Source organism: Hirundo rustica, chromosome 3, assembly GCF_015227805.2.
Source record: "Hirundo rustica isolate bHirRus1 chromosome 3, bHirRus1.pri.v3, whole genome shotgun sequence".
Lineage (NCBI taxonomy): Eukaryota > Metazoa > Chordata > Aves > Passeriformes > Hirundinidae > Hirundo > Hirundo rustica.
The window spans coordinates 21,543,918-21,562,624 of NC_053452.1; the positions used below are offsets into that span (position 1 = coordinate 21,543,918).

Consider the following 18,707-nt stretch of genomic DNA (forward strand, 5'->3'; position numbering starts at 1 on the left):
TTGAGGTTTTCTGTAATTCCTGGCTTCTGCCAGGTCAGAAATAAACAAGAGTAGACTTTTTGATAGTGCTGCTATGTCTTCTCCCTGGACCAGATGAAACTAGATGCTGTATTATTATGTTTATTATTATTTGAGTCCCTAATCAGTGTGTTTAAATCCCTGAAGAGATAAGTTCTTGTTTGTTTCAGGTTTCCTTTGCCAGTTTGGACCAGTTCTCATTTACCCATGCAGGTTTATTTACAGTCAGTTTCTCTTTCCAGTTATACCAGTATGCTCAAGGGAAGCAGAATATCACACAGGACATGTCTCAACTTACACTTTTTCTTTTGACTTCAACATTGTGGAATTGCTTATTCTGATTTAAAAAAACCAAAAAAGCAACAAAACTAAAAAGATTTTGTGACTCAGTAGTTGAATGTAATTGCTAATCAATTCCATACAACGTACCCAGCTAATAATTAATATCCATATTAAGGAAGTGTAGAGGCCCCTGTCATGCTACTGTGTTTGGTGTACAGTGTGTAAATACATAGGTAATTCCTGTTCAAGGACTCTGCTGACTACAAAGACAAGAAATTCATGAAAGCTGCAGAAAAGGGCACGGCATACTTTTCCTAATGTGGCAAATAGAACCATACTCTCTCCGTGTGCATATATAGTTGCACAAAATCTCTGTGTGTGATGTTGTATCTTTAATTTAAGCACACCAAGGAAGGCTAACAAGGAAGTATGTGTTGTTTTATTGTAGATCAGCAGGAATCTACCTGGTGTTTGAGGGAGAGATGGGTGGTTTCATCTTTGTCAGCTCAGAGAAGGTGAAGTTCATTAGGAGGTAGAAGGAAAAGCGTGGTGGAAGGAGGACAGACCAGGGAGCAACACAGGCTACTGGTGTTGACATAGCACAAGGGGTGGGTAAAGAGGTTGGAGGAACAAATATGGATATTGCACAGAGCATCTGACTGACTGCTTACATTTAATACCTTCTTGCAATACGATTTTTTAAAATGGTCCTTGAACAGTGATTTCAGTTAATACGATGTATCAGTTGCCTGCTGACTTGAAAAAGAAGTTGAAGCTAATTGCTTCTGCTTACTTGGACAGCAGTACATTTTGTATAAAGAGGGCAGCTTCTGTGGCACAGTGATTCTGGTGCCAGTCAAACTCTGGCAGATGTGTCACCAGGTTTCTTTCTTTTTCATTTATGTTCTTGTTCAAAACATGTATTATAATTTTGGGTGTCTTCTTCAGTGTGTTTTGCCCAGTATTCCATTGAGGAAAGCATCACATGAAATTGTTAATTTTTGCAGTCAAAGACAGACCTACTGCCTCAGCTTTTGTTAGCATTTTCCCTAGTGGTGTCAAATGTTTTGTAATAAACTTAGTAGTTCTATGTATCTTCTCTTAAGATAGGGTAGAAGACATTCAGTCAAGAGACATAACCCATGGTGGAAATCGAGGCTTTTCACTGTAGATATGCTAGGTACTAAGCCTTCATGTAAAAACAATGACCATGTACTAGAACTTATATAGATTTATATATATAAAAATGAGACCAGTTACTTGTGAAATAGTAGAGGTATTTGGAAGCTGAAGGAGAATCAAAATTTTTGTGAAGTTAGGAGTTTAAGATCTTGATAAGATTTCAGGCCTGTTTTGTTTTATATACAGCACTCGAGGGCTTGCTGGAGAATAGAGATGGACTTTACTCCTTTAAGGGGAGAGAGATGGGAAGTGCGTCTTACACACTCTTAAGTGAATTGCATTTTGGTTAAGAAAGCAAATAAGCATCTGGTCATTTATTTAACTAGTTCCCACAGTATTGCATGTGAAGGGTTTTTTCCCTCTGCGTGCTGCTTTCTGCTATGCTGATGATAATGTACCTGGAAGGAAAAGGCAGCCCAGGCTGAGGCAGCCAGCGTCAGACAGGGCGGGCTGCCATCTGTCCCACCTGCTGCATTCATGTGTCCATCTGGTTACTGCAATAGCTCATTGCGGGCTTCGGCAGAGCAACATGCAGCCTGAAAAGAAGGCGGTGTGAATTATTTAGGTAGCTAGTGTAAATAAAGAGCGAAGGAGGGGAGTTTTGAGAGGGAGAGAGCACTCTCTTACTCCTAGGTGCCTTGGAATGTGTTAATGCATGAGAGCATTTGATTTGCATATAGATTTAGATGTATAGATCATTGTGAAGATTACAAGCCAATGAGTTTTATCTAGATTTAGATAGCTCTCAGCCTGGTTTGCGCATAAAATATAGCCAGTTTCAGGAGGAGAATCTTTGGGGACTTTAAACCTAAGTGAAACTGATGAAATGTAATGCTTTTAGGTATTAATTTAGCAGAAATAAAATATTTCCTTTAAGGGCTTTCTGTGCCCTTTGTTAACCGTGAATTTATAACTGCTTTGCATAGTCAGTGCTTTATACACACTCTGTGGTTTTGATTTGGTTATAGTTACATTTGTAGTCATCCGTACTTTATTCTAAGAGGAAAAGCAGTTGACAAATGCTTTTCCTTTTTCTTACTCTCTCGTGTTTATCAGGTGAAGATTAAATCCGGTCATCAAACAAATAATTTTCCAGCTGTCAGTGTATATATATTGTTACACAGACAAATATATCTATATCTATATCTGTATGCACTTTTCTGGCACATAAACATAGATAGAACAATTAAACCTTTTAAAATATTTTTAATGGAAACGAAATGTAAGAAATTATTTAAGAAAACATAATTTCATAGTTAGAGTGGGCTTAAAAAAAGAAATATGTTATATTTTTATTTTCAAGTTGCTTGCTTGAATTTCAAAATAACCACCGGAAGATTTAGACTATGGTGGATTATTTATTTCTAAAATTGAATTATCTTTAGAAAAGAAAAATCATTGGTGCATTGAGCATAAAAATTCATCTCCATCCTTCTCTTCTAAGCATTTTAATAATAGTTGTGCCATGTCAGGTTGGTTTTTTTTTTTTTTTTATGTTTGAAACATTACTCCAGTGCTGTCTTTAAAATAAAAAAAAATTGGCTTCCTACTTCAGTGTGTTTCCTGATGTCAGATTCTTCTTGTTTTCAAATTTTAAATGTCACACTTCCCTGGGCCAAATAACAAAACCAGGATCATCTTAAGAGGAATCCTTGAAATTATGGGAGGGTTTTTTGTCATTGTTTTGCCTGGGTTTAGATCTGCAGAAGAAAGGGACATGGCATCTTGAAATCCCAGCAGCCTGGCTACTTCTCTAAGATTTGCATGAAATTCAGCTGCAGCCTTCAAAGGGATTTGAGTGGATTGGATTCTTTAAGGTTAGTCCATGTCAAACCTATTAAGTTCAATTCACATGCAAAACCCTTTTTACGTTTTTTTTTAAGCCAATAAGGCTCTAACTACTATTAGGGCGGACATCGTGTACTCGCAGTAGAGCGTCCATGGTAATGGATCACCCTACTGGCACATGTAGCTCACCAATAATCCACTTTGTCATCTTTCAAATTAAAAGATTCGGTGTCCTGTATCTTCCTCAGATTGAAGAGGTGTTGTTTGCAGAAGTGGAGATCCTGGAGATGATTTTAAAGTATCTGAGTCTGCATATCTAAAATGTGAGTCCCCCCATTAAATGAAGTTTAATTTCACCTTTGAAAGTAACTTAAACTCTGTAATTCTTAACTTTCCAGGTCTTTGAGTTCTTACTCTTCCTGTAGAGTTATTCCACTTAAATAATTTTAGGAGTACAGTATATGTGCTGTGGTGAATCAGGAGACAATTGCAGGGGGGAAAAATGATGAAATACTTTATGGTGTATAAAAGGATTAGTGGCTACTTCAGAACTGCAAGGACACAATTTTGAATAGAACAGCTAAATTTTAAATTTGAAAGCCAATTAAAGAAATTCTGTGTATCCTATGGACATTTAAGCCAAAGCAGCTAAATGCCTTGTCCACCAGCCAGCTGTGAAAGGAATGTCAAGTGAACACACTTTGCCTCAGTTAGATATTGTCAAAGTAAATGGATGTTGGTAGGAATTTTGGTTAAATAAGAAGCACCCAGCATCCTCTGAGGTTGCCCATCATCCCGGAGCTTTCTGCCCTATGTGAGGTCTGCAAGATTTGCCCTCCATTCTGTTTGGATGGCTCTGTGTTACTATGCTTTGGTTTGAACATAGCAGTTTCCTAAAGTGCTGGCCAGATGCTCCACCCAGGTGAGCTGAATCTTGAAATCAGTTGTGTCTTTACTGCATGAAGTCAAATTCATTTGCTTCCACAGTGCCTGCACTACCAGCTGGATTACTGGTTACCTGGCAGGATGCTGGATTCAAAGTCTTGGATACCCACTCAAACTGACTGAATTGTGTTCAGTTTAAAAGGTTTAAGTAAGGGGAAAGTAGTATCTTCTCCCTGTACTTAGTGCAGTTCAAATGTCACGTTTCATGTTCAAAGAAAGCACTGTTTTCGGTTTAGACCAAAAATGGTGAATTTGTATGTACTGATTAAGAACAGGGTATCTTCCACTGACGTAGGGTTCTGGGTGCTCCAAGTTTTTTCAAAATACAGTTCTGTTAAACACTGCCAATAAGCATTTTTTTTCTGTTCTATATCTCAAGGGCGCATACTTGATAATCAGAATGTGGGTTTTTTCCTAGCAAAAGGTGAAGAAGCTGCTTCTTAATGAAACACTGGCTTTTGGGACTATATCCTGCAAAGCTTGTATGCCCAGGTTGCTTGATATAGGTTAGTAAATTTCCTGGCAAAGTACTTGAAGGGGTTAAATGGCCAGGTTCACTTGCATCTTGTGAAACAAATATTTAGATATTTCCAGCATAGAAAAGAATACAATTACAAGTACTACAACTAATTGTCTTGTATTTGGCTTTTTTATTACTATCTTTTTTGTTTTTGTTGGGTTTTGTTTGTTTGCTTGAAGTTTTCATCTGTTTAAAGACCTCAGGTTGCTCTGATCTATGTTCAAAATTCTTTCTTGTGTTGCGTGACCTCTGAAAGTAATTTTTAAAACAAGTACTCAAGCCAGGAATGTTTCAGCTGGTAAAAGAGTGCATATAAGATATAGAATTCCATATTTGCGTTTAAGTTCATAATTTTTCATCTAAACTTTCTTTACTGACAGTTCACAAGCCATTCAGAGTTGTACCGAGCTTGCAGCTTTTAATATTGAGGCCTTTTAGAATTAATGTCTATTTACAGCATTATTAATTATAGCAATCCCTAGCATTTATGTTGCTATATTTGACTGCATTCCATAAACACTGCTGTTTTTTTGCTAGTAGGTTGTGTTATATGCACAAATGTTACATGCATTTTTCATATGCTGGTATTTTGGGGGGGGGGGCGGGTAAAGTTAGTATTTTGCTGAGGGAATAAAGGGAGTGAGAAGCCTGTCTAGATGAATGAATTCTCTTGTTCTTGGCACCTAGAACTTTGTTGCTTAGAATATTGCAAATAACTCATTGAAGAGTATAGTCATGTTCTAAGGATTACATATTTGTGTTGTCTTGGTGGAGTGGTTCCTTGAGCAAAAGGGTGGTTTGCTATCCTACTTCTTTACAGTACTGGAATACAAAAAACCTATATTCGTATTACTAACTCCCTGTAAAAAATAACACATCTGTCTAGATTAAATTGAAACTGAAATTTTTAACAACTTTAGGTTCTAGTGACATAAAACAGGTTGTTGTCCTTGTTCTTGTTTATACTTGTTGGCAGTCCCTGATTGAAGGTAGAACTGAGAGGGCAGAGGGGGAGAGGTTAAATGGCAGAGAAGTTGAATTACCTTAGTGACAGATTCTCTCCAGAAAGGCATTGAGTTGTTTTAAGGATTAGTTTGGGAAAACTTGAGTTGAATGCACTTCTCTTCTGTGCATGTATTGCATTGCTAATGCTGCCAGTCGCTTATGTTTCATAAAAAAAAAAAATTACTTTCTGGAATGAATTTAGAGAGGACTGGGAAAATTTCAAAAGCCAAATTAAAAATTGTGTCATCAACTGCAAAAATGGTTGGATTTTTACCTGTGTTGTTTTATTGTGAGATTCTTAAAACACTGGAGCAGATTATTTAAACAGGATATATTTTACTCTTACTTTATGATAATAATAACACCAGAGATATGTTGCATATTATTACCAGTGATCTAAGGGGAAAAACGTATTTTCTCAGTCAAAACCCTTACCAAGTTCTTTATGAATCTCAATTTGTTCCCAGTGGAGATCTGTCATTGCTGCAAGGTAGTTCTTACAGGAAGAATCTTGCATCCTATCAGCTAGTCTTAAACATTTTCTCCTGGCAAAGCCTCGCCATATGAGCTGGGAGTCCGGGAGGCTGTGTGCGCAGTCCCTCTTCGGAAAAAATGCGCTCAATCTGTTTCAGACGAGTTCCCCGAAAGATGGGTTAAATCAACTGATTGAGTTGATTTTCTCTCTTGAGGTGATATTTTATTTATATGATAAAATGCTTGGAAAGTGATTAATTTGTCAGGGGAACATCTTGTTACTGTAAATTTGCCGAATGTGTAATAAAATTGCCATAACACAGATGGGAAAATGAAGATCTTTTAAAATGAAATAACTGAGCAGTCTGCCTACATTTTCAGCACTTAAATTAACTTAGTTAAATTTCTTTGTCATTTTTACCCCTGGAAAAATGCAGGCTGGGGAAGATTAGTAGCAAATGCGTGGTGTGAGTTTGTGTGTGTGTGTTGTGGGTAGAGGGTACGGGAATAGACCCTGTAGTTTTCCTTCTGCATCAGAAGGCTCTGATAGATTTATTAAACTTCTGCCAGGGATTGAGTGGATTTTAAAAAATTAAAATATACAGGTCAGATACTCCTTCCCAGTAGCAGAGAGATTAAGAATAGGGGAACTTTGTGGGCACAAACCTGAAGTCGTTAAGATGTATGTGAAATAGTGCTTTTGTGCCACTTTGTGCAGGATTTCTTTCAAATGAGAGCTAAGTAGTGTAATACACTTCTTAAGTCTTTTTATTGCAGTCTCATATTGTAGGGAATATAACTTAGATTATCAAGGGATATACTTGAAAAAGCAAAGGAAGGGATACCCTCCCTGCCCTGTGCCTGCATTGCAGTGTGTAACAAGTGAAAATAGCATTAGTGAAGGAACAGTGCCTTCTATTCATACATTTTACTACTGCCTGTCCATTTGTCCACCAGAATGAGCTACTTATCATGCTTCTGTGTTTTTCCCTTACAACTTAAAGAATTATGAAAGGCAAATTCAATTTTTTGTGTCCTTTTATGACTGGTAGAGTGGATACTGTGGTCATTTGGATTAAAAATCTATCCATCACCACAAGCTGACAGGTTATTATTATGTCTTCTTTGAATATGTGAATTTTATCCCTGTATGTTGGAAGTGTAAGAATGGGAACTTTTTATATAAATAATTATCCTGGTAGTGATGTACTGCATGCTGTTGCCATATTTTTTCACTTTTACAGCATTCTTGGCCTTATCACCCATAACATAAATCTCAGGCTCTCATATTTAATACAACCTGTAGGATAACCATGCCTGTATAATGTACAGTCAGCCAATCCCACATCATCATTTGGCTATCGTTATTTGTTGTCCTGTGACGGATGTTTCACTTGATGTCCTCTTTTGGATTTTACAGAATGATGCAGCCATCCAGGGGTAGATGAGAGTGGCCTCTTTCAGGTGTTCATGCTGATCTCCACCAGCACCCTCAGTTTATTAAGCTCCAACTATAGGCAGTTAAAGTCTTGACTATATTGGTGTTATCTTGGTTGCTCATAATTTATTTTTCAGAACATCAGGCTATTCATTCCATGAAGCAATAGTAATATAAAGATTTACTGTCAGACCCTCAACTGTGTAAAGAAGCAGGGAAGAAGTGAAGCAGAGTTGGTGTATGTTCTAAGCAGATGATTAGTGAAATGATTCTTATTCCAGATCTCAGTTCTATCATGGGGAAAAAAAAAATCTGATTCCTGGTCTGGTAAAATCATCATTTAATGCCATCCTATTAACTGATCAGGGCTGATCCTTGGTTTGATGAGCATCTTGAACTTGCACTGAAACTGGTGAGGCACAAAACGTCTCTGGATCAGATGTGTGTTATTTGAATTTACTGGTTGAATGCCATACTCCTTCAGGCCAGTCTTCCTTTCACTGCTTACCCAAGGACAGTCAGCTTAAACAGAACTTTTAGCTGTACAGGAAATAAGTATTTGATCTGGACTTAATACTGGTGAAATAAGTGAAGCAAATATGTCATTAAAATACAGCTGAAACTTGCAGTGTGCAATGTAGAGTAATTAATGCTGATCTGTTCATGTAAAGCTTTTCTTGGACAAGCCTCTCCTGGACATTTTCCAGAAGAGATGGCCACAGGTGAAGCATGTAATGATTGCAGTGTATTGATACAATTGCTTTATAATTGCAAGTAGCAACATCCCTGTTCTGCATGTTATAATTGAGCAGTTATATATTTGATGCTTTAGACGATTTTTTCTGGAATAGGCTGAATTTATTTCTTCTCCCTGTGACTGCGACCAACATAGAGGGCAAAAGTTAAAAGAGTAGAAACAATATCAGGACTTTGTAAGAAGCTTATCCTGGCGACTTCTGGAGTCATGCAAACATTTTAAAAGTGAAAGCCTTTGCTTCCTGACCTTTGTTGCTGATACCAGAGGCAAATCTCTGACATGTAAACCTGGTGGCATAAATAGGTTTGAATTACACATAGTAATATGTGAAGAACAGGGAACTGTGAAAAGCCAAGGGTTTATTTATTTGTTTGTAAAAATCTGTAGTCACACATTAAGATCCAAGATAGACTAGAGAAGAGTTAGGCTGCATAGTTTTTCCTTCTATGAATTCTCTGATTTGTCTCAATGTGTGATGAATTTGGTTATCAGTACCACACCCAAGTAACAAACTGTTTGTTTAGTCTGTTTCCATTTCCAGTGCTTCCAGAGTCAAGATAGTTAAGCAAAAAAGAGTAAAATTCAATAGAAAATGGTTTTCTTCTTCTTCTTCCAGTTTTCACTTAAAGCTGTTAGAGGGCTTCATAGTGTAGAAATAGAAATGTTGTGTGTTAACAGACAGAGCTCATATCACTCAAATAATTCAGTTCAAGTAAATAAATAGACTGCTGTGCTCTCTGAGCCCTTGCATGTCAGTGTGGTTTTCTTTGGGTGCAGTAGGTTATGGTAATCCACTTGCATCTTGTGTATCAAGAGTATCAGGACCTTAGACCCTCTGCAATCACAGGCTGGGTTAGGGAATAACGCCATTAGAGCTGGTATAAATTTGCCGAGCTTCAGAATTGCTGGGTCTATTCCCCTGTACCCAAGGTTTTAACCCACAATGAATGGCAGATGTGCTGTATTTGGAACAAATTTGATTTTGTTTTTCTAGCTACTATTCTCATCAAAATAACAAACCAAACACCGTTGATAAAATTTCACAGACAATTTAAGCACTTTGAGAATTGAGCAGTGATATTGGAGGAGGAGGAGTCTTCTTCAGAATTCATGTTTGTCTTTAGAACTGACGTCTCTGTTCATGGCTATTTCACAGAGTTAAAATTTCATTTAGGCAAGGAATAGTGGAAATTTTTTTATGCATTCCTCTTTCATATAATGAAATTGAGCACTCCATTTTGCATTTTGTAGAAAACAAGATATTCCAATAAATTGTATTTGTAAAGTATTTGATAAGTACCTTATCCAAGTGTTTATTTTCTTAGTATTGTCTGCCTCTTTCATTTCAAATCCTTAAAAAAACCCCCCACCCCAGTCATAAAAACCTTGGGCTATTCACAACTATATGTTGCTCACACATTACCCTGTGTGCTGGCTAGTGCTGTTCTTGCCATAGGCTTTATATTTGGAAAGACTTCACACAAAGAAATTTGGATTAATTTAACAGAAAAATAAACATTTTAAATTAGGAGTAAGTGGAAATTTAATTAAGTTTTCCATTTAGGAAAAAAACCCCTTATATATTTCAAAACAATGAAGGTCCCATTTTGGAGGTGAAAGGCAAGTTCCCTTCTCAGACATAAATATTCAAATTACCAAAGCATGTTTTAATCAAAGACATAGAAAACAAACAAAATGTGCTGGATTGGAATTCTACCAAACCATGATAAGATTCCTATGCCCTGATGTTGCCCTGTTGAGCAGTGTTAGACAAGTCTTCCCCTTTCTCTGTTTTGTTTTGTGCATCTGTGGGAGTGAGATAGGGGTACTCTGGAAATGCGTTAAAAATCAGAAAGTTAAAGATCATTATTAATAAATAGTACAATAGCATTTTGATTAGAAATATTTGCCTAGGTCCTTTTCCTTCCTTATATATTGATTTCTAGTGATCTGATCAGAGAGCTCTGTGTGGGAACCAGGAAAGCTGAGTCAACCCTAAACCAGTAGCTGAGGGATTCAGTGTCTGAGAACACTCAGCCACAGAAAAGGCCTGGTCCCCTATTTCATTTTCAAGTCCTGCAAAAGTGATTGGGATTTTTGTTATCATAACATAGCTGAAAGTAAGACTGTGACACTCTAAAGACTGTTTTAAACCACTTTCAATTTTTGTTCCTACCTTTTAGGTTTCCTGCAGATACTTACATCTCATAATTTGAAAGGAGTGTTTTCTCCCCCTCACATCTCACTCCTTTAGTTTCTTTATCAAAAATACAGTTTCAAGCTTTCAGTATGAGACCGTGACAAAGTGATTTTATAGCCAGCACTGAGAGTGACTAAACTTGACAACAATTGTATTTTATGACAACCACTGCTTTCATGTCCACAGCCTACTTCCCCATCATCAACTGTGATTTTTTCCCCCACCTTTTTTTCTCTCCCCTCCTCCCCCTATGACTTTTTTCAAATGTGAGCAATTCTGTATCTCTGCACCAACTGAAAACAAATCCTTTTACCAGGAGTGAATTTTAATGGACGGCATGCTTCACTTAAGTCACCAGAACCTAAACTCTGTAATATTCAATTTTTTACCAACCGGGGACCAAAGCTTTTCTTTGAGAGCAATGTTCATAAGAGTAGTGGAAGAATTAGTATTACAGAACTAAACCAGATTAGGAGGGAATGTGAATTAGATTTGGTAACAGATGGTGCCGTGGAAATTAAAGGTGCTTTGCGAATGGAAGCGACAGCAGCTTGCCTCTTTTCCTCTCCTGTCTCTCTCTTTCATGCGCTTGATAGACGGGTATAAATCACAACAATTCCGTCTTGACAGCCAATTTCGAGAATTTGATCTGGTTAAAGACATGGCTTTCCTGCTCCACTCACTGAAACTGGCTGCTATTTTATTTTTATACAGCACCTTGTCATATTTAGGAAAGCGGAATCACCTGCCTCTCTTTAATGAAATTTTCTTTAATTACAGTTTTAGCTCTTTAGTGTTAATTACTTTTCCATTCAGCCTGAATTCTCGGGCTGTCTCACTGGGATGTATTTCTCTCCCTCACCCCACCTCCTTGCACTATTCACGCATATGCTTTCATTTTTCTAAAGATGCTTTTCGTTGTTGGAAGTTGTTGTCAGATCCATTATAATTAGATCCTAATTATCAAAATCATCATTATTGTGTAGGAAGAGGAAGCATTGTAAACAACTGTTAAAGTTATAGGATCTTGTTTGACAGAGCAGAAACCTTTCAGGATATACTTGAATAATAAACAAGCAAACAAAAAGGCCTGGTGAAACTCTGGGAAACATAAAGATCTGGAGAGCAAACCCTCTCCTTGGAAGGAAAGTGTACCCAGGTTATCTCTCCATATCTATTCCTCAGGGTCTAATCCCATATTTTCTCAGAAAAGATCAGAATAAAATTACCCTGTTTCAGTTTGCATATGTACATATTCGTCTTTGCTCCACTCATTCACTTTCCAGATATAAAAATCACTTTCTTGATGCGTGTCAGGATTGACTTATGGTTGCCTTAATACAATTACTTTTTTCGTATGTAAGGCAGCAAGCGTAAGTGAAGGGACTACTGTGGTGCATGGAGATGTGGAGATGCTTCTGCCATACACTAAAAGTCCTCAGAGTGAAAGAAAAATATAATGGACTGTATCTGAAAGAAAAAAAAATAAAAATAAAACCCTCTCAAACTAGGAGAAGATCCGTAGAGCCGGCAACTAACAGTTGGTAGAAATAAAGCTTCCTACTGGCAGTCAAATCAAATGTAGTAACAACTCAACGACTCCCTGCTGCTTGCTGACAGCATGGTGTAACACACTGGGACAAACATTCACTTAAACACTGATTGCAGGAAAACGTCATTTCCCCGCTCCCCACGTAGCTTTTCGGTTGCGTGTGCGAGCGCACATGTATGTGTAGGGGGTATTTAAATCCATGGCATGTGTCTGGGAGGACAGCACACACTGGCAGCCAGCTGAGTGAGGGGGTGGGAGAAGGATCACTTGCTTTGTAAGTTCTAGTCCTGAGTCTTTTAAGACGCTCGCTCTCTGATACTATTTCTGGTGTGTTCTCTCTAATCGGTTCTCCAATTTAACAGAGCCTGGCGTGCAAATTATAATTCTTCTGCTATAAATCTGCAGAAAATCGGTGAGAGAGATGGGTGGGGAGGCAGGTACACGGTGTGCGCACACCTACACTTAGCCGTTCAGCCACGGAATGAAATTGCTGCCAGAAATTGTGAAAAATCTCATGATGCAAACTTTGACTCTCTCTTTAGACTGAAGGCGTTTTTTGTCTTCCCTTTACTTTTGGAAAGTGATGAATGACAGCTATGTCTCTCTGATCTGTAGTACTGGCTTTCTGACTGGCACAAGTAACTGCTTTTGATGCTGTAATCATTTCAAAATAATCCCTCTTTAGAAAGCCTGTTACGTTCTTGAATGAATCTTTACTTACTTGTGTAGGTTTTTATTTTTATCTCTTGAAGTAACTGAATGTAGCATTTCATTTTCCTTTGCTCTTTCATCTGATTTTCCTTAATAAAAAGAATCCTTGCAATTAATAGCTGACTCCTTCACACTTTACTGTGTCCTCTGGGGGCCGGAGACATCAGGTGGATTCCACCTGATACCACTGAATTATAACCACAAGTAGAATGATGCTCAATAGCAGAAAAGCACTTTTTAACCAGAGTTTTTGCTGTCTTAACAGCAATTTGAATTGTTAGTCTGCACTTGGACTAATAAAATCTTACTCTTCCTGATCAATTTACTGATTTACATATAATGAGACTTGGCCATCATTCTAAATGTCACATGACAGCCTTTTTAATTGGAACTTTTTGGGCATGGGAATTCTCCTGGTGTGAGTTGGTGCAGCTCTCAACTCTCCTCTTGCTGCAGAGCTGGCTCTTTTTAGGGATATTAAGTACTGTAACAAAAACAAAATATATATTTTTATATATCTATCATTAGGCTAAATCAGTAAATGAGAGAAGGTAAGTTGAAGGTATTACAGTGGTAGGATTGTAGCTTCAAACAGCAGCCATGTTGTAGCTATGAAAATGTTAAAGACACAGGAGAAAAATGTTAGAGACACACTAAAAACTAAGTAGGTATATGAAGTATTCCCCAAGGTTTAAGTTGTATCAGGACCATAATATATACACAAAACCCAATAAATTTCTTCTGTGTTTAACTTCGAGGCTTTGTAGAATGATTTTTTTTTGAAGTGCCATCTCCCTGTGTTGCTTTCGCTTCAGTATTTGCCTCTTTTTATTTTAAAGTATTTGAAAACTAAATCATCAGGGCGCACTGAAAAAGGTGGTTTTTCCTACTTGAAGACATGAGATCGGTATATGTAGGCAAGTCTTTTCTGCAGTAAACTTTTTTTGGTGATGGCCTGCCTAGTAGTAGTGCATAACAGCTAATAGGATATTTTCTGCATAAAACACATGCAAAAATTAAGGTTGCTGGTGCAGTTTTTTAATACATGCCTTTCAGTTTTTTGCCTTTCAGTTAGAGGGGTGGGTTGTTTGTGTCAGTGTGTTGCAGTGACATGTATTGGGTACAGTGGACAACTGTGCCACTGAGGGCTGGCACCTTTTCAGATGTCTGGTGTTTTGGCTCAAAGGTGTTAGGTCTTGGAGTATTATTCCTCATTTTTTGTTCCTAAAAGAGTACCTGATGTAAAGAATAATAATTTTTCCGTTTGAAAAGATTTAAATTATGTTGCCTCCTAAGTGCTTTAGCTTTTAAATTCAGAAGAGTTATGTTACAGTCTGTCAAGCCATAGGATCTGTATGCTGCAGAGGCTGCATGTCTAAGGGCACATTTAATTAAACCAGCATTAGTGCATCTATACAGACTTATTAAAACACTAAGTTTGTCTCAATAATATTGATTAAATACCAGTAGTTTGTTTAATCTAAGTGTATTTTTGCTATTACTACATTACTTCCAAGTAATCAGGGTAATAGTCATCATCAGTGAAATATCACGTTAGTTATGAAGTAATGCCATAAGAATTGATTTAGACTTGGCAGGAAGGGAAGGCTTTCTGTCATAATAGTGCCAAAGCCTGATTTGGACTATTAGAACGAGAGTTTTAACACATAATTCCAGTTCGTATAAACAGGGTGTGTTTCATAGGCTTATAGGTTATTCTGTTCTCTGAGTATCCATTATATCAAGGAACACCTCAGACAGTTAATTATGCAAAACATCATGTAAGTAATTACGCAGTATTATTATGCATTTAACAGTTTTATTGATTTGCCAGTTGCTCACTTACAGTATTTAGAGCTATAAACAAGAGATGCTCGCCCTCAGTTGAAATAGATCCAAGGAAATGAGCTAAAGATAAATGACACTAGTATGCATTGTTGCATCAGATGTAATCCTTAAACGTAGGAGCTGTCAACAGTGATAATTTGCAACACATTGGGGTATCTCAGGATCATTTCCTTCTTGTTAACAAAGTTTATCAACCAGGAAGCATGGGGAATCAACTTGAAATAGAACAGGAAGCAATAATGAATATTTATATATGGTGGGTGAGAAGGTTTAAATAATTCTCCCTTGTTGCAGAGGGTGTGTAGTAGTTGCAAGTCAGCTACTTGAAAATCTTGTGTTTTTTAAAAGCGGCACAGAAAGCACGGTGCAGCTTGTCAGATGAGGTGCAGATCTGAAGGGTCAGAGATAGTGGTTTGTTTGGCTTGTTTTGTTGAGCTAAAAATGAACACGCAGTAGTGCAGTCTTCCACTGCCTCGTGTGCAGGAAGCACTTTAGAGGAGCTTGGGTAGATCGCATACAGAGTAATAGAAACTGTTTGGGAAGCTGGATTCTCTGTCAGCAGTCATCAGCTAACTCAGGCCACTGCTGGTAACAACATGATGGCTTCAAGCATTGCTCCTTCTCTTCCGGCTGCTACTGGCTTTGACAGCTGCTCTGGAAGGAGTCACTGGCTTGCTTTGCTTTTCCTTACCAAGGTGAAGTGGGGAGGTTTCAAGAAAACATAGAAGAAATTGCAAAAAGCAATGAAACCTTCAGAATTTTTTAACAACCCCCACCCCCAAAAAAAGCCCCCACCAAACCACTACAGCTGTTCCGTTTTGCATCGTGTACTCCTTACTGCGTGGTTGTACGTGCGTGTTGATTATTAAGGACCTTGAGCCTAATAACAGTTTTGTTTGTGCATGCATAGGACAAGATTAGCAATGCTTTGCAATTAATGATCTCATCCACTGAGTTAACCAAGCGGGCCTTACCATATTTCTTATTAAAAGAAGAAATCCTTTCTTTTCCTTCCTCCAACTAAGCCAGTGCACCTTAATGCAATGATGATATGTTAGACCCAGCAGTTGTCAAAGCATCGTATTACTGTGATGCCATAATGACACCCTGTCTCTGTAAAGTAGTCATGTTTTCTCAAATCACACGTTGCACCGTTGATTTCTGACATGACACTTCATTCAGTCACTTTCCTTTTCTTCGGCGTCTCCATTCTCTGACAATAGCAGCTGGTGCCCATTTTCCTACTAAGTGATTCACATTTTACCACTTTACTAGAGTGCAATTAGCTGAAGCAGAAAAAAAATGCTCAGTGTAAAGCAGCTCAGCTGAAATTGTTACTCAGCTTTTTAACAGGACCTGGTGAATGTCTTGAGGTGTTGTCGTGGGTGTTGGTGCGAGAAGCAATGTTTTGGTTTCTTTGCGCACAAATTTTTTTTTTCTCTGTTACAGTCAGGGAAACAGAGTATGGGAATTCACTGGAACACGCTGACTCTTTCTTGTCTGCTGATTTTAGTAAAGACCTGCAAAATGATACTGGAAGTAAGCACGATATTTAGAAGGAAATGTGGTATTTACAGTCAAAGCCAGGATCTGGCTTCCATTCCTCACTGCTGCAGACTTACTGTGTCACTTAGACAAAGAGATTCTTTAATGCATTGGCTTTCACAGTTAGTCTGAGGATAGCAAGACCTTTTTGGGGGACATCCATGTGAGAGGAAGGTATTGGAGGAAAATCAGATGGATGGTACTGTTAGTGTGGGAAGTACCTAGGTGTGCATAATAACACCTACCTTGCTGATGCTCCCATCTAGTAGCTGTCATTACAAATGTCAACTGCTAAGAACCTATTCTGATATTTATGGAAATAGGGCAATTCTCTCCCCAAGAAAAGAAAATACTTTATGTGCAGCTAAAAGTGGACTTCAGTGTCGATCTGCAGTAAAAGTGGTCAGTTAAATTATTGTAGCTAATTATTACTGCCACTGATACCACTAGAGGCTCTGAAGTAGTGAATGATCTTGTAATCAGAGCTTTTCCTTCTTGAAAAACAAATGTGAAATGTGTTCATGGATTATGAGGTATCGGCATGTTGTTTTGACCTCCTTTGGGTATTGGTAATAAGGGAGATGAGGGAAAAGTAACTCTGTGAACAGGTTATATATATAGATGGAATATAAAGAGCTGCCAGTAGATGGAATGAGGGTTTCTTTCTTAAGGCTATGTACTGTAATCAGATGCAGTTAATTTTTGCATTCCACTTGTATATTGATACTGATTTAGCCACTGTCAGCACTGTCAATATCATTAGTAATGTGGCAGGTAGATGGAAATATGAATGTGATTGCATTAATAAATTCTTAATATATTCAGCCTTTCATAAGCACATAGCATTACAATTTATCTGCTATTGTTTAAGACTATTTTAAAGAAGAAGTTGCCTATTGCAATTCTCTTGTCATTGTATCTTTCTGCCAGCAGATCCTTCAGGTCTTTCTTAAATGAAGAAGTTTTGAAGTAAATTTAGTGTAGACGTGAAGAGTTAATGCTGTGTGTTGTATATTAGCCATGGCTCGCAGCACTCTTATATGCTTGCTCTTGTATATGGCCATGGAAATGCTTCTGGAGCTCATTGTTGTTTTTTCTGAAGCTACTGAAAGGAAAGTTTACCTGAGATTTCTCACTTTTTAGAAAACTTACTTCAGAACAGCCTACCGCAAATGGAGCTGCCATTTCTTTGACTTAAAATCTAGCAAAGAAAAAAAAAAACAACCCCACCAAGGCTTTAAAATAAATACTGTACGTTTTTATATGACACATGTTATTTCTATTCATAAACCTTAACTAAATTTAGATTTTTATTAATCCAATGTGACCTAAAAATTTTGCATTAACAGCACAATGTGGAATTGGGCTTATTCTCTTTGAATGCAGATAAAGCCATCATCTTGAAAATAGCTCTTTCTGACAAAAAGGTGTTCTTTTGAAATAAAGTCTTATTCACTACATTCCTCTTAGAGTTAATGTGAATTTTAGTGCCTCTAATTTTAGATTGAAGTGAGGTCTAGAATAAAACCCACTGGCTGACAATTGAATTTATAGATAGTTGTGAATATTTCAGGCTTGAATAATAGAGCTGTAGAATTTCAGACACAGAGAGGAAGAGAGAATTAAACTCCAACTGTAGTTTTACACTATAATGCAATGGTGTCTAGGAATTCTTCAGTGTAACGAGCTAAGTAGTAATTAGGAGGGAACTGAGGGAGGGATTTTACAGAGATCTAGCTTAGGCATTATTCCAAACGTTCAGCATGATAATTTGATGGTGGTCACACCTGCCATCCGTTTTAGATGGCTCTTGAATTACTTTTGTTCAGAAGTGGTGCAGTAAGGAAGGAGTGAAAGCCGTAGGTGTCTGTTGCCCACCCACAGCCAGTATCCAGCCTCGTCACTGTTTCACCTTCTGGGATTGAGAAAGTTTTTGTTCTCAGAGTCAGGCACTGTTGTTTTTGCTTTTCCTCGGAATAGTTAATGTTTCAACCGCGTTTACGCTTTGCTGATGTGCACCAATCCGGTCTGTACCGTAGAAGCTGGAGCCAAAAGCAGCTCTGTCTTGGTTAGTACCAGAACCTGCTACTTCAGAGGCATCAGCAGACTGGCTTTTGCATGGGCAGCGCTGGTGATCAGATTTTAATGCTTGTTAGAGCTGAGATGGTATTTTGGTTCTGACTGCTCAGAATAGCCACTTCTGTACTGGCCAAAACAACATGCAGTTGACCAGCTAATTAATTGCAAATGATTTTTTTTTTTCAGGAACTGGAAGGGTGACATTTGGGTTCATTATTGCACAAATTAGTTTTAAAAAATCGGCGATGGAAGTTTCATACAAGAACGTGCCATCAAGCTGGTTATGACAGACTGTAGGCAGTGACTCCTAGTGCTGTACTTTGAGACGTTTACATGTGGAATCTTGGCAGAAGGGAGGTGAAA

The 18,707-nt window shown here is 37.9% G+C and overlaps 1 protein-coding gene across 32 annotated transcripts in view; it reads left to right on the top strand.

Annotated features, from left to right (window-relative positions):
- Nucleotides 1-18,707, top strand: part of ESRRG (estrogen related receptor gamma) — a 387,661-nt gene that overhangs the window by 244,296 nt on the left and 124,658 nt on the right. The window contains exon 2 of one of the 32 annotated variants that reach the window (XM_058420043.1): nucleotides 3,519-3,593. The exons of the other annotated variants lie outside the window; for them this stretch is intronic. Within the exon in view, the coding sequence (XP_058276026.1) occupies nucleotides 3,592-3,593 (2 nt within the window). The 5' untranslated portion in view covers nucleotides 3,519-3,591. The remainder of the gene's footprint in view (nucleotides 1-3,518; nucleotides 3,594-18,707) is intronic. 32 annotated transcript variants of the gene reach the window in all.